This window comes from Prosopis cineraria, unplaced genomic scaffold, assembly GCF_029017545.1.
Source record: "Prosopis cineraria cultivar Desert tree isolate PC_DT_omini unplaced genomic scaffold, ASM2901754v1 PC14, whole genome shotgun sequence".
NCBI classification, from domain to species: Eukaryota; Viridiplantae; Streptophyta; class Magnoliopsida; order Fabales; family Fabaceae; genus Prosopis; species Prosopis cineraria.
Window position 1 is genome coordinate 6181053 of NW_026555345.1, and position 22329 is coordinate 6203381.

The window sequence follows — 22329 nt, forward strand, 5'->3', positions numbered from 1 at the left end:
ATCTCATATTTACAAAGATATTTTATTACATGTCTCAGACTTATTTTTTAAATTTTTGTTATGGGTCCAATAAACTCTTAATATGAAAGGATGAAATAGGGAAAAAAAATTAATGGTTACTGTTCAAACAACCATAAATGAACAGTTACCATGACAAATTTTAAAAATAAGATAAGATAAGAATTTACAAATGTATAAGATTTCATGAATTTATAGCTTTCACTTTTGGAGTCTTTTTTTTTTATTGGCCAAAAAAAAAAACTTCTTTTCCTTTGGCGGTCCTTTTTCCGTTTGTTTTCTGTTGACTTTAGTATAGCTTGGCTGCCACCTACCTCCCGCCGTCCCACGTCCTTCGAAAACGGTCCTGTGGGAAAAATTTTCAGTTACCCTCTCACAAAATTTTCATTGCCAAGCGAAAATGGTCAGTCACTGTATGTTCTCTGCTGATCTGTCTCACACTTCACCCTGCTTCCACCATAAAGGTACTTGATGTTTCTTTTTCCTCATACTTGACTTTTGTTTCTCGTTGTATCATCTTCATTTTCTTGGCTTGTTCTAGATCTGCCATCTCTGTTTCGCTATGATGCATTAAATTGACTTTGCTTTAAGTACTAGGAATGACAAATCAGTATTAGAAATTGAAGCGCTGGAAAATGCAGTGATTGATTACAACTAATTAGGTATGAAGCTTTTCCATAAAATGGCAAAGACAAAGGGTTGCACTGCCTAAGTGTGAGACTTTAAAGCGGCTTGAAATCATGAGGAAAACTAGGAAGTTTATAAAGAGTACTATAATTCAAGACCAACTTGGGAGTTTACTAGCAGAAAGCTGTGAAGTATCTTTTCCGAGTAAAGCTGGAGAGAGGATATCCAACTTTGCTCCCGACGGATCTCTCTCGTATGAGAGAAAATCTTCTCTCAACTTTCCTTGATCTTGAAGCAAAATAAGTATAATTGGGTAGATACAACCATTCTGGGAGAAACTTCACTGTAGTCTCGTCTAGTTCTTTTGTATGTTTTTTTCTTTTCCTTCAGGGAAGAACCATCATTGAAGACTGTCCTCTCACAATACTCAATGTAGCCAAAATTTAAAGCCATGTTAATGGAGACAAGCTAAGTTAAAGTGCCTGAGTGACTGACTTCTCTTGAACAATTCGTTTCCATTTTCAAGAAATTTTACGGTGACCAAGTTAACTTGAAGCTTTATTCACCTATCTTTAATGATTTATCTTTTGGGCTCTTCTGAGCTGGTACAATAATCAAAATACTCATGTAGTTAAATGTCTTGCTCAGGAATTTATCTTTTGTCAATCTTCTGCCTCTACATAAAAATATAGGCCGGTAAGCGGCGGTCAAATTAAAATGGTTTTCTTTCAAATGAGAATTTTTAAGATTGAAGTTTCTGTAATAGTGGGCGTTAAAAAGAAGTTCGAAAACACCAACTAGGACTTTGTAAAAAAGAACTATGGTGAAGCGGGTGTAGTATTCTTGAGAGTTTGACAGGACATAAAAGTTTATGTAAACAATTTTCTCTTACATGCTCAAAAGAAAAAAACAATTTTCTTTTACATGCTTACAGAACCCAGACTATATAATACACTACAAGGGGGACAAATATTGTCGTCTGAATTATTCAAAGGGAAGAAACATGAGGGTGTTGAGGTACCAAATAATAGCGTGTAATGGAGGTTCTTCGAATCATTTCATATTAGCTTTGAACTTTTGACGGTATGTTAAAAAATAAGATATAATTATTACATGGTTTGAATTGGCATTGTGATTTGTTTTTATGGTTTTACCTTACCCAACTTAGTAGTATAGCTTGGTTATTACTTATTACATCTTCTTGTTACTTGCTACATTCAGTTAATGGGAACTGGCCTCAGCGTCTTGCCTTGGATGTAAGGCCAGTGCATGTGAGACCTTCAAATGCTTGCAGAATAAGAGCAACATCAGATGTTGACAAATCAATTGAAATTCCCAATCAGTGGTACAATCTAATTGCTGATCTTCCTGTTAAACCTCCTCCACCATTGCATCCTAAGACTCATGAACCAATTAAGCCAGAAGACTTGTCTGCTCTTTTTCCTGATGCGCTTATCAAACAAGAGGTGACTAGTGATAGATTCATCGACATACCGGATGAAGTTCGAGATGTTTATAGTCTTTGGCGACCCACCCCCCTTATTAGGTTTGATTGACTGTTTCATTTATCTCAAACTTTATTTCTAAAACTGCGGTCAGTTGAATCTTATAATTCTTAGTTGACCTTAGAGCCAAGAGGCTGGAGAAGCTTCTCAATACACCTGCCAGAATTTACTACAAGTATGAGGGTGTAAGCCCCGCAGGATCACACAAACCCAACTCTGCTGTTCCACAGGCCTGGTATAATTTGCAAGAAGGCGTCAAGAATGTTGTGACTGAAACTGGTGCTGGACAGTGGGGAAGTGCATTAGCCTTTGCATGTAGCATATTTGGACTTGGCTGTGAGGTAGGAGTACTATATTGATGAATAATTTTCCCAGATGACTACACAGGACCTGTTCAAAAGAAAAAAGGTCTCGAGTGTTATGAACTTCCTGTTAGTACTTGTACAAATTTTTAGCGTGTCTAAACTAGGAAAGTAGAATGAATCTCTGATTTCAAATCTTGTTAATATTCAACATAGTCAAATTCCATTTTAGTGACTCTGCTTTCTGTCAAGAACCATTTCAACTCAAACAGAAACTTCATTTTAACTAAGGATATGTGGCATCGACGGAACTCTAAATCACTTGGTCATGAAAGCTATTATACCGTATCAGGAATTATTCTTTTAAGTTTAAACTGCTATGAAAGGGTCTATAAAATTTTTTTTAAGGTGAATTAATCTTCCCTCTCCATTCCCAAATTATGCTAATCTCTCATCCTTATTTGAAGTATTATTAAACAAATAATAAACCGAATAAATGAGTCAGGTCAGAATTTTACCAAATCTAGGTATAGTAGAATCTACCCAACCATCTACATTAGTTAGACTATAATACATAATAGATGCCCGAAGAGAAAGAGAGGGAGAGGAAGAGTGAACTAGAGAGCTATTTACTCTGGGATGCTTTTACCTCTAGCCTCTGGTCACTATCCATGATGAAGGAGAGTATCCGCATAAAAGGAAGATTCAATGCACATTAATTTGCCTCATTATAGAGGAAATATGTTGATTGGAATAATCGCAATCATGATGGAGGATTGTTTTTGATAGAAAATATGGCAAATATTACTTTAGGAGGAAATAATTTATTAGTTCTTTATTGCTTTTCATTAGTTTATTAGTTTTTGTTGCTTTTCACTTAACTTTTGTAAGTTTCCTTGTTATGAAGAAAACCAGGCAGCACAAGTGACGTTTCCTTGTTAGGAAGGAAACCTTATACTTATAAATAGCATGACTTGTGTATTCAAAAGGGGATGAAAAATGAGTGAAGTTATTTGATATATTTTGAAAACTCTCCCTCCAGTCTGCGTCCTTCCCCTCTCAGTTCTTCATCCCTCTTTGTTCTGCCCTTCCTTGTCTCTTCCCCCACTACCCTCTTCTCGTCCCTCTCCCTACCACTCGTGAGTGTTTGTGTTTTACATCAACTTGGTATTAGAGAAAGGCTCTGATTGTTCCTAGGCTTTTCCGTGGCCAGAGATCGTAGAAAACTCACAAGGAAGCTCAACATACTCTGTGTTCACGCTGCAAGCGCCCAGAGCCACATTTCCTGATGTCAGATTCGAAAACGGATGCCACCGTCGTGCTCAGGAGGAGAAATCCGGTCAGAACTAGAAAAACCACCTCCGCTCGCGGGCACACACGCCGGCACATGCCGGAGGAGTTTCTGCTCGTGGTCATCAAGTGCCTCACGCCCCATCACATGCGCCGTCCGTACAGTTTCGCCAGAACCTGATTTTCAGCATTTTCTTGTGTTTTTGCAGAATTTCTTCAACTCTGAAGAAGCTAAAGGGCACAAGTCATCGTTTAAAACTTATTTGGGGGTAAGACTTTTTGTTTAGGCTCCTTAAGCAACGCTGGTAAGGCTGACAATGCTCTCATTTAACTGGCTTATTTGGTTATTAAAGGGAGGTGTTTTATTTATAGCTAGTTCTGAAATCTTTGTTGTGTGGTACTTTGGTTTCTTTGAGCATTGCAATTTTTATTTTTTTAATCGTGTTTTAATTTAATATTTTGGAATATATATATAAAAAAGGAATTTACATTGATCATTATGTTATTAATTTGTGACTTTTGATAGTAGTATTCATATAACCTAGGACACCTACCTCACACAATTCAGCCCTATACCCGGGTCCAAAAATTACCCTAGTTAGTTGAAGTTTCTAACGATTTTCCTGAAAGGTTTTTGAACCTTCGGAGATTTTTGTGAAGATTTCACTCGAGTTGTTACCTATTTAGCATACGATCCCTGTGGAATTTTTGAATTCTCAGAAGATTAGTGTTGTTAAAAAGGAACTTCACCTATTTAAGTGCGGGCAACTTGGGGGCCTTTCTTCCTTAGGTTATTAAATCCACTCCAAACTTGCACTTTACTATACCATCTTTGTCATTGTATGACCATTCGTGATTTATATGATAACCAAGCTTTATTAGACCAAGAAATTACTGCCTTAAAATTTGCCATGGCCAATAACTCCCAAATCACCCAAAATCATCTTGAGGAATATGAAAGGACTCAAAGGGCATATGTGGACCAGCGGCTAGATGAAATTAAAGAATTCATGAACAATAAATTTGAAGAGATAATGGGTGCAATTCAGTTAACATACATACAAGATATAGGGAAAACGACTAAAGGGTTACTCAAAAGACCTATCATTAGAGGAGAGTCAAGTCTTAGAAATGAGCAATTCCCAGTCCACAATCAACTTAGGGGTAATTCTCTTAGGATTGGTCATTCCTCTAGAACTATAGGTAAAAGACACAGTAGACCATCTCCTCATGAGTTTACTAATCATCATTCTGATGACATAGATGATACTTGGGATGGACAAGGGCTTGAAGAACAATATTATAGACCATACCAGCTAGTTTATAGGAATGGTAGAGAAGGCCTTAGAAGGACACATGCTGATAACATCACCAAAAAAGTTAAAGTTGAAGCTCTTGAGTTTGATGGATGATTGAATCCTAGTTCGTTCTTGGATTGGTTAGCCGGCATGAAAGATTATTTTGAATGGTATGACATGAGAGATATTCAACGAGTTCGGTTTACAAAGATGAAGCTTATGGGATCTGCTAGAAAATACTAGCAAAATGTCCAAAGGAACATTGAGCGACAAGGTTATCCACCGATTGAGATATGGGACGAAATGAAGGCCAAGTTGAAAGAAAAATATATGCCGACTCATTATAAGAGTCAACTGTATGACAAATACCTTAATTTGAGGCAAGTCTCCATAGCTTCCGAGTATATTTCTTGATTCGATGACCTTATGATTAGATGTGACGTGGATGAAGAGAAATGGCGTACTATTACCAAGTTTGTTAATGGACTCAAGCTATATATACAGAAGGAGCTCAAGTTAAACTTTCCAGAGTCTCTTGAAGAAGCTTATCATAGGACTTTGGAAGTAGAGTCTCTGTCATAGTACTCGTCTGTAAAGTGTATCGACATGTAGAGCAATCAGTTTAGACAAGCACGAACTTCCAGTCTGTCTGAACAACCAACAGGAACACTTATATCTAGGCCTAGCTCGTCTTTTACACCTACTCAAGCAACTGGGTTGAAGGGTAATACTTCTAAGCCTAGTGAGGCTATAGTTCCCGCTTCCCGCCCTAACAATTCTTTTATTGAGTGTTTTTGCTGTCACTCAATGGGTCACATTGCATCGAAATGCCCATAGCATACTCTAGTTATTGACTTACAAATGTGAGGGTGAGGAAAACGATGCAAATGCTGATGTTGTCATAGATCTGGTTGAGTGTCCTTCAAATGTCGATGAGGACATCATCATTGATGAACATGGGTGTGAGACACGTCGAGTTGGAGTTATGCGATGCATTCTATTTGTCCCTCTACCTAGTGATTCATGGAAGCGAACAAGTATTTTCCACATTTTTGTGAAGTGTGGAGATAAAGCTTGCAAATTAGTGATTAATGGAGAGAGTTCTAGAAATGTTATTTCTAGTCAAGGAGTAGACCAACTCGGCCTCAAGACAGAACCTCACCCAGAACCTTTTCGTATTGCATGGGTCGACAAAACTTCTTTACCAGTCACCCAACAGTGTCGCGTTCCTCTTCACTTAGGTGACTCTAAAGAAGAGATTATTTGTGATGTTCTTCCAATGGATGTTGCTCACATTTTATTAGGTCGATCGTGGCTTTATGACCACAATGTTATCAATCATGGTTGTGAGAATACCTATACATTTAAGCATAGAGGCAAGACGATCCTGTTACGTCCTGTTAAGCCTGACAATGAAGGCAAATACTCAAGTAAATCGAAAGGCATAAAAACCCAAAACCCACAACTTGCATCTTCTAACAAAAAAACAATTTGTATAAGAAAACAGAGAAAGTACAATTGTATTTATTTTGGTATTCAAGATCTCACAATGAATTGCCACTACTTTAGAAATGCTAGAAGAGGTGCAACAGCTCTTACAACAATTCCGGGATATCACTCCAGGTGAGTTTTCATCTGAATTATCACCAATGAGAGATATCCAACATGCAATTGATTTCATTCCAGGTTCTAAACTCCCCAATCTACCGCACTACAGGATGAACCCTAAAGATAGGGCAGAGCTTAATCAACAAGTCAATGGATTATTGGAAAGAGATTATATCTAGCATAGTATGAGTCTTTGTGCAGTACCTGCTCTTTTAAGCCTAAAGAAAGACGGCTCTTGGAGAATGTGTGTAGACAGCAGCGCCATCAACAAGATCACCATCAAGTATAGGTTTTCCATTCCTAGACTTGATGACATGCTTGATTTAGTGTCTGGATCTAGTTGGTTTTCAAAGATTGACCTTAGAAGTGGTTATCATCAGATTAGGATTAGATCTGGAGATGAGTGGAAGGCTGCTTTTAAAACGCAAGATGAGTTGTTTGAATGGCTTGTCATGCCTTTTGGGTTATCAAACGCCCCAAGTACATTCATGAAAGTAATGACTCACCTCCTTCGCTTATACTTGGGAAAATTTTTGGTGGTATACTTTGATGACATACTAGTTTTTAGCAAGTGAAAAGAAGAACACTTGGAACATTTTGAGTTAATTTTTCTCACCTTGCATCAAGAACAGTTTTATGTTAACTTGTCTAAGTGTTCATTTCTTCAAAATCAAGTCATCTTCCTAGGTTTCATAGTTTCTGAAAGGGGCTTAGCAGCTGACCCTAAGAAAGTCCAAGCCATTCAAGAATGGCCTGAGCCACAATCTCTCCATAAAGTACGAAGTTTTCATGGCTTTGCTTCTTTCTATAGATGCTTCATTAGAAACTTCAGTACCATTATGGCACCTATCACTGATTGCTTAAAACAAGACAAGTTCCAGTGGACTTCTACAACTTTCATGGCTTTCCAAGATATTAAGAAGAAGCTTTTTAAAGCTCCAGTCTTGTCTTTGCCGGATTTTACAAAGTGTTTCAAAGTTGCTTGTGATGCGTCTGGGACAGGAATCGGAGGTGTATTAAGCCAAGAAGGTTACCTTGTGGCTTTCTTTAGCGAAAAGCTCATTGATGCCAAACAAAAGTACTCTACTTATGATAAGGAATTTTATACGATTGTGAGATCCCTTAAGCATTGGAAATACTATCTTCTTTCGCAACAATTTGTTCTTTACCCTGATCATCAGGCGCTTAGGTTTATCAACTCTCAGTGGCACTTAAATGCTAAACATGCTAAATGGGTTGAGTATATTCAAGGATTCACTTTTGTGGTCAAGCATCGTTCAGGAACAGAAAATGCAGTGGCTGACGCCCTGAGCCGACGGATCAACTTGTTGCACACTATAAGCGTTAGTGGTGTTGGTTTTGAAAACTTGAAGGAAGACTATGCTTCATGTCCAGATTCTGGGATAATATACCAAGAAGTTCGCAGTCGTAACCATCATGAGCATGTTCATTTCATCCTTAAAGACAGTCATCTCTTTCACGGAAGCAAGCTGTACATCCTACATACTTCTATGCCAGATTTTCTTATATGGGAGTTACACGTTGGAGGTTTAGCTGGTTATTTTGGGGTTAATAAGACAATGGCATTAGCCGAAGATAGGTTCTACTGGCTTTTACTCAAGCGTGATGTGGCTCGCATAGTGTCTCAATGTCGAAATTGTCAAACTTCTAAAGCCAGGCAATAGAATACCGGTTGGTATACTCCTTTGCCGACTCCCGAGGCACCTTGGAAAGACTTGAGTATGGATTTTGTCTTAGGATTGCCTCACACAGCTAGAGGTCATGACTTTGTATTAGTTATTGTGGACAAGTTTTCAAAAATGGCTCACTTTATTCCTTGTAGCAAAACTACGGATGCTTCACATCTGGCAAAGTTGTTCTATAAGGAAATTGTGCATTTGCATGGTTTACCTATCACTATCGTATTTGATAAAGATGTTAAGTTTGTTTGCTACTTTTAGAAGACCTTATGGAAACTTTTTGGTACCCAATTGAAGTTCTCTTCTACTTTCCACCCCCAAACTGATGGGCAAACTGAAGTCACTAATCGCAGTTTGGGTAATTTGCTTCGGAGTTTAGTTGGAGATGGGCTGAAGAATTGGGATTTGGTTCTATCCACTACAGAGTTTGCATATAATAATTTAGTGAATAGGTCTACAGGCATGAGTCCCTTCTAGATTGTTCAAGATTTTAATCCTAAACAGCCTGTTGACCTCCTGCTAATCCTGTTGACATTTTGCATCTTTGAATCTATGAAATCCTTTGCCAATTGCCTTCATGAATTGCATGCTGAAATTAGGCACAGATTAGCGACGAGTAATGATCAATATAAATTATCTGCTAATACTCATCGCCGATTTCAAAGCTTCAATATAGGTGATTATGGCTCGCATTCATCCAGAACGTTACCTTAAACACACTTTTAAAAAGTTGCATGCTCGAGCTTTGGGACCTTTTCGCATGACAAAGAAATTAGGACCTAATGCTTATCTTTTAGAATTACCTTCGGATATGGCGATAAGTCTAGTTTTTAATGTGGAGGATCTTATGTCTTACTGGGGAACTTTTGAGCCTACCCTTTTGCTTTCTGATGATTCTGCAGGTACTCGGCCTTCACAGGTGCCAATTCCATCATTGCCTGCTGTCTCACCATTAGTTGACGAAATTGAGACCATTATGGATGATTAAATGGTCTTTACCTCTAAGAGGCCCCTCCATCGTTATTTGGTTCGTTGGAGAGGTCGATCTGATGAAGATGCCACCTGGATTTCAGAAGATGAATTCTAACAACTTAATCCTGCTTTGCTAGAAGCCTATCAACTCTCTACCTCTCCGAAGGAGAGTTCTTTGCTGCGGGGGGAATTGATAGAAAATATGGCAAATATTACTTTAGGAGAAAATAATTTATTAGTTCTTTAGTGCATTTCATTAGTTTATTAGTTTTTGTTGCTTTTCACTTAACTTTTGTAAGTTTCCTTCTTGTGAAGGAAACCAGGCAGCACAAGTGGATGTTTCCTTGTTAGGAAGGAAACCTCATACTTATAAATAGCATGACTTGTGTATTCAGAAGGGGATGAAAAATGAATGAAGTTATTTGATATATTCTGAAAACTCTCTCCCTCCAGTCTGCGTCCTACCTTTCTCAGTTTTTCCTCCATCTTTATTTTGCCCTTCCTCGTCTCTTCCCCCACTACCCTGTTCTCATCCCTCTCCCTACCACTCTCTATTTTTGTTTCATCTCACTTTTCCTTTTCTATTTAAATCAATGTGAGTGTGAGTGTTTGTGTTTTACATCAGTTTCCCTTTCAGGCTATCAATCAAAAATTAATATCAGATTTCAGTCAATTAATTATGATTAAAATTATTGCAAATCCCACTGATAACTTATCATGTTCAGAAATTATGCAAATTCAAAATTCTAACGTTGGCATCAGAGCTGTGTCGTTTTTATGGTTGCAGTTGTAGGTAATATTGATAAAATTTATTTCATTTTTGTTTTCTCATTGCTGTATTTTATTTATGCTTAAGTGTACATCATGCATAAAATTTCCTCTCTTGGCCATTTGTTGATAAAGGGGCCTCCTTACCTTGATTTAGGACTTGGCTGGCTTTTCAACATGCTCTAAATTCAGCTGCGTTTAATATTGAATGCGCTCATAATATCTGGCTTCTTGTTTTATTTCTGGTATTTTTTTCATTTATCTTGGGTTATTCGGGTCTTTGTCTTATTGTATATAAATGATTTTTTATCACTTCTGGATCATCTCTTCTTCCTCCCCATATTCTTGTGAGTTGAAATGGTTTTTTGGAAGCGTCCAAAACCTCCGTTGAAGCTGTTCCTGAGAACACGCAAAGGAAAAATTTTCAAAAAATATGGATCTCTGAAATCTGGGTTTCTAGCTTGCAAAATTAGTATGGTTGTGTAGAGGATGAAGAGACGATTCCAACGAGACTGGAATCAAATCAAATAAAGGGGATACAAAGGAGAAATGAGTGAAAAAGGGTGATAGACAATCGGGCTAGAGGTTGAAGACAACCTCTATGACACGTTTTGGCCAAGGCCAAAACGACGCATCGTTTTAAGACTCATAGGGCACTGCGTTTCATTAATGAAACGCAACGTTTCATGTTGGGTTGTCAAACCAGTTGACTCGGTCAACTGGTCAACTCAACTTGATCAGGCCCAAAATTTTGTTTTTAAAAAAATTATTTTTTTTTCTTTACTCGCTTGGTAAGTGTGTGTGGGCCACGTGCTTACCCTTTGGTCAAAGTAAATATATGGTTGGACTTGTGACACCGAGAGGAATTTAATGGCAAGCCGTGTGTGGCAGAATTCAGCCTCCATGGTGGTGTGTGTATGTCATACTTTGGCGCCAAGGGTAAGCTTCGTCCCATTTTTTGCATTTTGAATGAATTTTTCATTCCATAACCTTTTAGAGGCGTGTGAAGGCGTGTGGGAGCTCTTTTTGGGGCACAGTTTAGACCTAAAATTCCTAAATTCATGATCTACGTAATGATATATTGTTTGCTTGGTTTTTGATACAAGTTTTATGTGTTTTATATGTGTTTTTGACCATTTTTCACTATTTTCTTTGCAGAAATTTAATAAAGGCTTTCTTAATTTATAGTTGACATTAATTGAATATGTCTAATGGTAGAAACTCTCCAATATATTCTCCTCTATCTTATTATTCTGATGAGGAGGAAAATACTTTATGAAATTTATGCTTAGTAATTCCCCAAAGAAAGCAAAGGCTTCACTGAAGTTATATTCTAAGAGCAGAATTAAAGGAAAAAGGTCTATTTCTATTCGAGGATCTTGTGAGATCCAAAAGATGTCAGAAGATCCAGAGGTTGATCAACCATTGATGTGTTCTTTGGCTAGAGACCTTGTAGAAAAATATGCAAATAAAATCAGGCATGCCAATGATCTGAAGATTGTGCCAAAAGAGTAAAAGATCTTCTTAGAAGATAGGCCATGGCTCATGTTTCTATGAATAGCCATCAAGGATTTGAGGGAAGAATTGAATAAGAGGGGCAAGAAGTATGCCACTCTAGTTTGGAGAGAGTCACTCGAGGAGGTTATGCAAGGCATTAATAATGACAAAAAGGATTTTGCAATTATAACATGCTTTCCTCAATGAGTTATTTTTTGTTTAGCCCTTCTCGATGCATTTTTAAGGACAATTAGTTATTGAGTTTTTTTTAGACTTGCTTTAATTAATTATTGGATCTTTTATGGATACTTATAATTGATTTATAAATATTGGTTATCTACTTTTCTGTTTAAGCTTTTATTGTTATCTAATTGTTTTACTTTATAGATATTAGTTATCTATTTAAATGCTTTTATTATTTAAAATGCTTTGTTTGAGCGGGAGTCATTCTAAAATGCATCGTTTAGAGAGGACACAAGGGGAAATAAGTTCAACAAAGATCCTAACCAAGAGGAAGGTAGTACTGAGATGGGAGTCAACTTAGCTGTGTCCTGAACATGAATCTAGCAAACCCTACAATCCAATTGGCCAAGGATCTAACTTGAATAAACTATATTGTATACCATATTAAGAATGCATAATTGTCTTTGTTATAGTAATGGCAACCAAATCCATCGTCCTTGAGCTTAGCAAGGGTGATAAGCTTAACAGGAACAACTATGACATATGGCATTGCAAGATCTCATATGTCCTAAAAGAGCAAGACGTTATGGACATCCTAACAACTGTGATCCCAAAACTAGAATCTAGGAATTGGAGGGAACATGAGGTTTACGCATCCCAGAAAAAAATAGCATTGTTCACATCACCATGCTTAGTGACAGGCTAATGATATCATGCGTGAATACAAGCGCTATCCCATTGCTCAAAGCATGTGGATAGCCCTGAAAGAGAAATTTGGTGGAACCTTTACCACTAAGCTGAGGAAGCTTGCTATCAAATTCGACACATACAAACTGAGACCTAATATCTCTACTAGGCAACACCTAAGAGAAATGTTGAATATGATTAGATAGTTAATAGGTAGGACATGTTATTTCTGATAAGCAGTAAGTGCAAGCTGTGATCAAATCACTCCTAACAAGCTAGAAACACAAGAAAATAAATCCAACACACAGTGAACACTTTGTAATCTTTAGTGATGTGGCAAGGCATATTGAGCTTAAGAAAGAAAGGATGGAAGCTGCGAAGTTCAGCCAAGCATACTTAGTTGAAGGAATGGAGGGTTCATCCTCCAAACCTAAGTCTAAGAAAGGCAAGGGTCTGTAAAAGAAGAAAAGTGGATTAAAAGCCCAGAAAGGCAAGAAACCTGCAAAGAAACTCAACTTGAAGAAGGTTAAGTACTTCACTTGCCAAAAGAAGGGTCTCTTTGCCAAGGATTGTTTTAAGTAGTAAAAGGTACTAGAGCCTAACTTTTCTTATTATGCTTATGTTTCTAACACTGCTTTTATTGTTGAAACTAATCCTGTGTGGATTATAGATTCAAGGGCAACAGACCATATGATTGAGATTGTGGAAACTTCTCCGCATTTCGACAATTAGCAACAGGAAGCAGATGGCTTTATGTTGGGAACAACGCTGGAGTTGAGATGAAAGGGATTGGCACCTGAGGGCTAGTATTGCAAGGTGGGCAAATCCTAGTGCTACAAGATATACTCTACACACCAGAGATTCAGAGACATTTAACATTTGTTATTTCTTTAGCTAGTCGAATAAATGGCTTTTTCCATGACTTTGTTGTGAAAATTTTAGATGGGACAAATTGTATTGGTTTTAGATATTTTTCCAATGATTTCTTTGTTTTGGAGAATTACTTTGGTAATTCAAGTTCTTGTTTTGCTATTTCCAGTACTTTAAATTATGATATTTGGCATGCTAGATTGGGATATATTGGTCAAGGAAGAATGATCAAAGTAGCAAGAAGGTTTGCTAGGAACTATTCCAAAACAAAAATTTTCTTATGTGAGCGCTGTCTGGCTGGCAAAGCAATAAGGAAACCTTCTGAAAAAGAAACTAGAGTTGAATTTCCTTTGCAATTAGTATATTCTGACATTTGTGGATCAATGAGTGCGAGAGCTTGACACGAAGAATGGTATTTTATTACCATTATCGATAATTTCTCTTAATATGGCCATATTTTCTTGATTTCTCATAAATATGTTAGAATGCTTTAGAAAATACCTTAACGTTGTAGAGAATCGATTAAATAGTTAGAGAGTATCTATCGAAACAATTCAAAACTCTTGGTGAAGAGAAGGAAATAGTAAGACAGCTTATCATCCCCGGCACTCTTCAACAAAACGAAGTTGCTGAAAAGAGAAACTGAACTCTCCTTGACATGGTTAGGTTTATGAAGGTACAAGTAAACCTACCATTTTGGGGGGATGCACTAATGACAACTACTTTCATATTTAATCGTGTACCCTCTAAATGACATGGTTGGTTTGCTGATTTAAGTGGGAGAGATGAATCATTTTCACATGAAAATCTCACCTAAAAACAAGAACAGAATCTTGAAACCCCACTTTGGAGAAGCAAGAGAGACAAAGCTCCGAGAAGACGACTCTTAGAGAAAATGAAAAGAGGAGGAAAAGAGAAAATGGAGAGCACAACCAAAGCTCTGCTAGAGCACACACATTGGGACCCTTGAGGATAGTTTGAAGCTCCCAAACACCCAAGGTAAATAAACTATGCTCTTATCTTCCTTTCTCTCCCACATTTATAAAGGTTTAAGTTAGGGTTTGAGTTGAAAAGTTGATTTTCAGTCCATAAAAGCTATGGTTCTGAACCCATTGGTTGAAATGAATATAGTGGGGGTTGTTTGTGGTAGATAAACCCTATATTAATGATTTTATCAAGAGTTAGTTGGGGTGAGTTATTATTATACGAAAATTGCCATTAATATGGTTGTTGGTAGAGTTGAGGCTCATCAATGGTAGTTTAAGGACTCAATGGTAATAATGTGAGTTAATGGAACCTAGTAAACCCATTGGGTATGGATGGGTAGTGAAATTATGGGATAAATAGAATAGAAGTGGAAATTAATGTGGCAAGCTCATAAAAATGGTATAATGACAACACCTTTGTGTATGATTGTAGTGTGATTTGTATTGATACCATTCAAGCTTGTGAGAATCTTTGAAAATTAGTATTTAGAAGAGTAAACCTTTGATCTAAAAGGTTTGTGGTCATTGGGGAAAATCTAATTTATATAGTTGAATATTAATTGTTTGTTTATTGAACTGGGTGAATTGAGATGTGATTTATGTTTCTAAATTTTGATGCAAATTTGGTATGTTTGAAATGGTAATGAATTGATGAATTGGTTGGAAACAATATTAGAAAAATGGCAAACCTTATATAGGTTTGCATTTAGTGAGCAACAATTTTGATTAGTTTGCTATTGTGAAATTAATGATAATATGGTATTTGGCATGTGGAGTGAGTGAGTATGTGATTATGGATATGTAAATACCTGTTATGTGGTTAATGATTTAATTGCATGAATATGTGTTGTACATTCATCGCATGACCATTGGCGGAAGTTTGCCTAAGGAGAGAAGTAGATGGTTAAATCCACGTGGTATTAGCAGTGATCGTTGGAATCGAGAATTTGCTTTGGCACTGACCATTGAAATCGGGAGGTAGCCCGTGTCCCATGGTTAATTCGGGACTGTTCCACTCGTTATACAAGGGACTAAAACTTAACTAGCCTCTACCGGTTCATCAGGAGGCTAGATGAGAGGTACGACACTCCATAGTTGTTAGTATTGGGGAAACCGAATTACATAAGTAAGTTAATCTTTGACTCGGTAGCTCCTCACAAGTAGAAGGCTTGGATAGTATGTGAAGGACATAGCCACATGATAGCCATCAGTTTCATGTCGAAGGTAATAGGAGGGTATAAGGCTGGCATTTGATCATGCATATAAATCCGGCCATATGGTTGTTAGTATTGTAGTTCAGCACATGTTAAGGGCGCATAGCTGGTAGTATTGCGACCCCGTATTGTGCACTGTGATTTAAAATGAATATGTGTTTTTGGACCCGATCACATGGTTGTTAGTATTATGAACCGTGGCCAAGTTCATCATATGTGTTTTGATGGTGTGTTTTTGCCTATTTGCATATGTTCCAATTGATATGCAACTGTATAGATTAGGTGAAACTTGATTATTGAGTAGTTGTACTCACCCCTCAATTCTCAATATTTTTAGGGCCTAGCTCATTGGATCTGAGTTGGAAAAAACGTTCTGAGGCATAGGATTGTAGTGAAAATCCTATTTTTATGCCTCTCCTTGTTGTTTTATGTATATGAATGTTAATACAATTGCCAACTAGGTTTCAATGATTCATTTTGTACTACTTGCATGATTATAGTATACAATTTATGTATTTTGTGCCTTGAGTTAGTGAGTTTTGGTTGTAAACTTATAGGTAGGGCCAAAATACTTGTGCAAGTAGAAATATAAATATTTTGAATGATTTGAAATGAAAATGATGGTTTTGTGCATGAATTTCTTCCCCCTTATATTTTGTGGAATTTGGAGTTGAGTGATAATTTTGTGATTCATGTGTTTTGGTTGAGTATGGTATGTTGCACAGGTCCGTCAGAGTCCATTGAGTGTGGTCGGATGGTCGGTATACACTTTTGATACTTGAGGTTGAGTTAGGACACCATGGTTGTGAAATTTTAATGAAAAAGTGGTAAAATGGGTTTTGATATCCAACTTTTCATAGAAAATGAATTTAAGTGTGAAATTTGTGTCATTAGCTAAAATTAGGAGAAAGCTCTGTGTAGACACTGAAACCATTTCAATCGGATGTCTGACGGAGATTTGGGACGTGTCAGAAGTTCGCTCCCACTGCTGTCAAATGATAGTAGTTGTTGCTTCAAATTTGCGCAATGCGACGCGGCGCAGGGTCATTTTCTGCACAAAACATAGTTTCGAGTTTTGAAACTCATTGTTTTGGGTCCCATGATTTTTAAACTTCCGCATTATTTTAAAACTTTGATTTGAGCATTTCAAATGTTTGTTTGAGATTGAAAATATTAAATTTGGGGATCCTATTGTCTATGACTGGAGAATTCTTCCCACTTTTGTAATTTACAAACTTGGTAATCTTTTGAGGGTTCAATCCCTTGATTACCTCAAAATTAGAGTTAAATGTGGTTAAGTAAAGGAGATTTTACAAACCAAGTTTGGGAATTGGTTGACCTACCGCTGCTAAGCCGAAAGGCAATTGAAAACAATGGGTTCTCTAATACAAAAGAAAAGCAGATGGATCAATCAACAAAGCAAAAGCCCTCTTGGTAGCTAAGGGGTATATACAACAAGAAGGTGTAGATTATGAGTACACTTTCTCACTAATTGTGCATTTTAGTTCAATTAGGTTAATCTTAGTTATGGTAGCAAGCTTATATTTGGAATTACATCAGATAGATGTAAAGACCACTTTCCTAAATGAGAAACTAGATGAGAAAATCTTTATGGAGTAACTAGAAGGCTCTATACAAAAGGGTAAAGAGCATAAAGTGTATAGATTCCTTTGACCTATATATGGATTGAACCAATCATTTAGGCAATAGAACTTGATGTTTCATAAAGTAGTAACCTCATTTAACTTTGAAATAATCAAAGAAGACCATTGCATATACATGATGGGTGAATTTGTCATATTATCCTGTATGTCGATGACATACTGTTAGCCAAAACCAGCCTCAAGGCAGTTAAAACAATCAAGGATTTATTATCCTTAAATTTTGAAATGAAAGATATGGGTAAAGCAGAATATATCTTGGGAGTCAAGATAAACAAAGATTGTTCAAGGAAACCCTTGTCTTTGTCACAAAAAACCTCTGTAAGCAAAATCCTTGAACATTTTAACATGAGAGACTGCAAATCCATAGACACCGCTGTAGTCAATGATCATAACTTAAGTGAGGAAATGTGGCCCACTAAGAAATTTGACATTGAACGCAGGAAACAAGTCCCATACTTAAATGCAATTGGTAGTCTAATGTACGCAATGTTATGTACTCGACTAGATATTTGTTATGTGGTTAGACTTATAAGTCGGTTCCAGTCCAACTCTAGAATCAAACACTAGGAAGCTATGAAGAGAATAATAAGATACCTAAAAGGCACGATGGACTACGAGTTGTGTTACCAAGGCAACAGTTTGGATTTGGAAGGCTACATTAATCCTGACTGGGCAGGAGATGTAGATGAGCGACATTTAACTTCAAGATATGCATTCCTGTTAAATAGAAGAGCCATCACCTGGAGCAGCAAGAAACAGACATATGTGCCTCTGTCCTCCAAGGAATCAGAGTATATGGCGTGCTTTGTCATGGTACAAGAAGCTGTGTGGCTTAAAAGGCTCTTAGAATGAATGGGAATAAACCATGGAGAAAAGGGTCTAATATTGATACATTGCGATAGTCAAGCATCCATAATTTATACTAAAAATCCTAAATATCACAATAGAACTAAGCACATAGATAGTAAGTATCATTTTGTTAGAGATATGATTACTAAGAAGCAAATCAATGTTCAATAATTATCTACTCACAAGGTGTTAGTTGATCCCCTTACCAAACCTATAGCCAAAGATCCATTTGTGAAACATGTAAAGGCTTTGGATATGCATAGGCTATAATGTATTTGAACTTATCTCATGAATAAAATTATGCATTCTTCTTGGTAAACATGAGTATAATGATATACAATATTCAAGTATATTATGCAGGTTTGCATGGTAAGTTCTCTCATATGAACAGTTGCCTTCGATGTTCAAGAGGAGCCAATGAGATCAGATAGAATCTGATCACCACCAATTTAGAAAGAATAATGGAATAGTTAAGAAGAATCATATAATGAATGTTGCTTGAATAGTGGTATCAAATTGAGATTTGGAAGCTAAAATCTAGGTTAAATCATATAGGCTTGCTATCCATGATACCTGTAGCCAAGCAAAGAATTCATTAAAGAAGGACATTATGAGTGATTTAGGGAATTCTAGTTTAAATACTGTGTGTGTCTGAGACTCGAGCTTAAACAGTGTTGATAAATCAAAATTGATATATGCTTCTAACAAAGAAACATTGTAGCATGCAATTCATATTGCATGTGCTTAAGTTTTGACCACAGTTATGGAAGTGGATGGAAGGATCCCTATTCCATCACCGTGTGAGTCCTAGAAAGGAGAAAAATCATTTCATAGTACCTTTAAGACTTAGACAATGTCATGAGATGATGAATTTGTGATGGCTACTTTAACTTGTACCCCATAGTCATGAATGATTCGATTTAATGAGCCGAGTATTGAGAAAGTGATCAAGTCAAACTTGATTGACATAAGGGCTGAAGGAAGATTAACCCTGAAATACATAATTGTGCTAGTGTTTGAAACATGCCCCTTGCAAGTAGAGAACTTGTAAGTATAGGTACTAAGCATATGAGAAGGTACTTTGAGTTAGATGAAGAACTCGAGAGGGATTAGAGATACCAAGAGTAATGTGTATGGGTAAATTTAGGGTGCTTGAGGCAACTTATAATTGCAGTGCAGGTGTGCAATAGGGTGTCTTTGTATGTCGATGCTGCCATAGGATTTTTAGTGCACAAACATCCAAATTGAGGATATCATGCCCACGCAGTCACGATAGAGCACCAAATATGAAAGAAAAGAGATGGAGTTCGCATGATGATAGTCTTATCAAGTGCAAGTAAGAGATATTAGAATTTTAAATTTGCATCATTTTTGCCCATGACAAGTCATTAGTGGGATTTGCAATCTTGTCATAATGAGTTGACCGGAGTCCAACATTAATCTTTGATTGATAGCCTGAAAGGGAAACAATCCTCCATCATAATAGTGATTATTCAAATTAGCATATTTCCTCTATAATAAGGCGAATTAATGCTGATTGAATCTTCTTTTTATGCAGAGACCTCCTTTCACTATTAATAGTGACCAAAGACTGGAGGTAGAAGCATCCTAGAGTGAACAATTCTCTAGTTCACTCTTCCTCTCCCTCTGTTTCTCTTAGGTGCATTTGCTGTGTACTATAGTTTAGACTCTAATAGCCTAAACTTGTGTGGGTGGTCGGGTAGATTTTACTATGCCCAGATCTGGTAAGACTCTACCCTGAGTCATTTATTTGATTTATTATGTATTTAATAATCTTTCATTATGAATATACACAAGCCTTTGAAACTTAAGGTAAGAAAAAAAACTTTTCAAACCAAAATATAAACAAGCAGACCTCACTTGTCCAAGTTACCAAGCTGTCATGATTATCTTTTGTGTATTATTGATTCCTCGTTTCGCCCATGACAAACAAAAATTTTGCACGTGGTTTTGATCTGGCACTGCAGTTTGTAACTGTAAGCTCAGAAACTGTTATATGTATTTTAACAACAATTGTAGGTTTGGCAAGTTCGTGCATCTTTTGATCAGAAACCAAATCGGAGATTGATGATGCAAACTTGGGGTGCAAAAGTACACCCATCTCCATCTACAATCACCGAGGCAGGTCAAAGAATCCTTGAAAAGGATCCATCAAGCCCTGGAAGTTTAGGAATAGCTATATCTGAAGCTGTAGAGGTTGCAGCTAAAAATGCTGATACCAAGTACTGCTTGGGAAGTGTGCTCAATCACGTTTTACTACATCAGACTGTTATTGGGGAAGAATGCCTTCAACAAATGGAAGCTATTGGAGAAACCCCGGATGTTATCATAGGATGTACTGGTGGCGGCTCCAACTTTGCTGGGCTTAGTTTTCCATTCGTTAGAGAGAAGCTTAATAAGAAAATTAACCCTATTATAAGAGCAGTTGAGCCTGCAGCTTGTCCTTCTTTAACACAAGGAGTATATGCATATGATTATGGAGATATAGCAGGGATGACTCCATTGATGAAAATGCACACACTTGGACACAACTTCATTCCGGATCCAATTCACGCTGGTAAAAATATTTTAGGAAAAAAATATAATTTTCAATCCTTGAATTTTTTCTCAATTATCCATTCAATCTTTAAATTTTGACTCATAACAACTCAATACCTGTCATTTCTTGACTTAAAAACAACTCAACCCTTATAGCTGTTTTTGATTTGATACAACTCAATTCTTAAAATTCCTTAACTCAATAATAGGGATTGAGTTGTATTAAGTTAAAGTTTAAGACTAAAAGTAATGTTATCCCAAAATTTTATGATGAGAGATTTTTGCTCAGATTTGTCCGTTCATACTTATTTTTTGCCCTAATCCGTAGTTTTTTGCTTATGTGTAGGGGGTTTGCGCTACCATGGAATGGCTCCATTGCTGTCACATATCTATGAGTTGGGATTTATGGAAGCAATTGCAATTCCACAGACTGAGTGCTTTCACGGTAATTGTACTTGCCTCTATTGAAAAGACTAACTACTATCCAGCCTTGGTGTTTTCAAAAAAAAAAAAAAAAAAACCTATTTTGATCCTGGATTGAGAAAGGCAATTCAATTTTGTTCTTCACTGATAATTTATTTTCATCTTGTCCTTCGACGATTATTATACCAAAATTAACGCCAAAGTTAATGGATTAATAGCTTGGACAATTAATGACTTACCTAGTATGGTAGTTTCATGAATCCACACCTCAACTTGCTTGCACCAAGTTAGCAATTTGTTAGGTTTGATGTTAAATTTTGCTCGGAGATAAGATGGAAGGGTAACAGTGACGACATTTTATTGATTGGGGGACGAAAATACTGTTTTTTGTTACTCTAGAATGAAAATATAGCAAACAACTATGGAAGGAATTAGAAAGGATAACTTGTTACCTTGTTGCAGGTGCCATACAGTTTGCCAGGTCTGAAGGGTTGATACCAGCACCTGAACCTACTCATGCTATAGCGGCAACTATTAGGGAAGCTCTTCGTTGTAGGGAGACTGGAGAGGCCAAGGTCATTCTGACAGCTATGTGTGGACATGGCGATTTTGACCTGGCAGCTTATGAGAAGTATTTGCAAGGTGATATGGTTGACCTCTCGTTGTCGCATGAGAAGGTTCAGGCTTCACTGGCCAATATTCCTCAACTGATAGTCTGAATTCTTGTATGAATGAAAAACGGTAAGAAGACACCTAGGGGACAAGGAAAAGGCATATTTGTCTTCCACCTTTAAGGCATTTTTTCAATCCTGACAGATATTTGCCTGTTACTTTGAGATCCTTCATCTGAAAACCATGTATCACGGAATTGGAGCCCTCGTGTTAGCTATATCTACGCCATACTGGAAGAGTATTAGTCATGTCACTTGGAACTTCTGGTGAATAAAACCAAGTTTCTTGATACATTCCTTCTGATGTGCACTGTTTAGAAACCTCGTGTTCTTGGAGCTGTTGGTATATTGCTTTCATACATTTCAAGGAATCTTAGATGCTGGGTATAAAACATTAGGGAAGAAGATACCTTGGGCCTTTTTTCCCTTGGACAATAGGATATCAAAATATTCAGCTAGTTTTGTTGTGACAGAATTTGGTGTAAAAGCAATGGAATTAGTATGTCATGAAAGTTGATAGCGGTAGAAATTTAGGCGCATATCTTAAGAGGTTCGAAGTGCTTGTATGACTGCGAATCTTGGGCGCTAAATTCTATTGTCTCAAATTATAACAACATTTCTTCCATATTCTTACATTC

At 37.0% G+C, this 22329-nt stretch overlaps 1 protein-coding gene across 1 annotated transcript; it reads left to right on the forward strand.

The window, feature by feature from the left end:
- Positions 1-317: 317 nt before the first annotated feature.
- On the forward strand, positions 318-22324 carry LOC129292842 (uncharacterized). Its single transcript, XM_054930497.1, has 6 exons — positions 318-482; positions 1867-2191; positions 2275-2491; positions 20079-20616; positions 20944-21042; positions 21483-22324. The coding sequence occupies exons 1-6, from the start codon at positions 419-421 to the stop codon at positions 21737-21739; spliced, it is 1500 nt and encodes a 499-aa protein (XP_054786472.1). The 5' UTR covers positions 318-418; the 3' UTR covers positions 21740-22324.
- Positions 22325-22329: the final 5 nt, after the last annotated feature.

Coding starts and splice junctions, on each gene's coding strand:
- LOC129292842 (XM_054930497.1), top strand. CDS start 419: ATGGTCAGTCACTGTATGTTCTCTGCTGATCTGTCTCACACTTCACCC. Junction 2,192..2,274: donor CGACCCACCCCCCTTATTAG/GTTTGATTGACT, acceptor AGTTGACCTTAG/AGCCAAGAGGCTGGAGAAGC. Junction 20,617..20,943: donor TCCGGATCCAATTCACGCTG/GTAAAAATATTT, acceptor GCTTATGTGTAG/GGGGTTTGCGCTACCATGGA.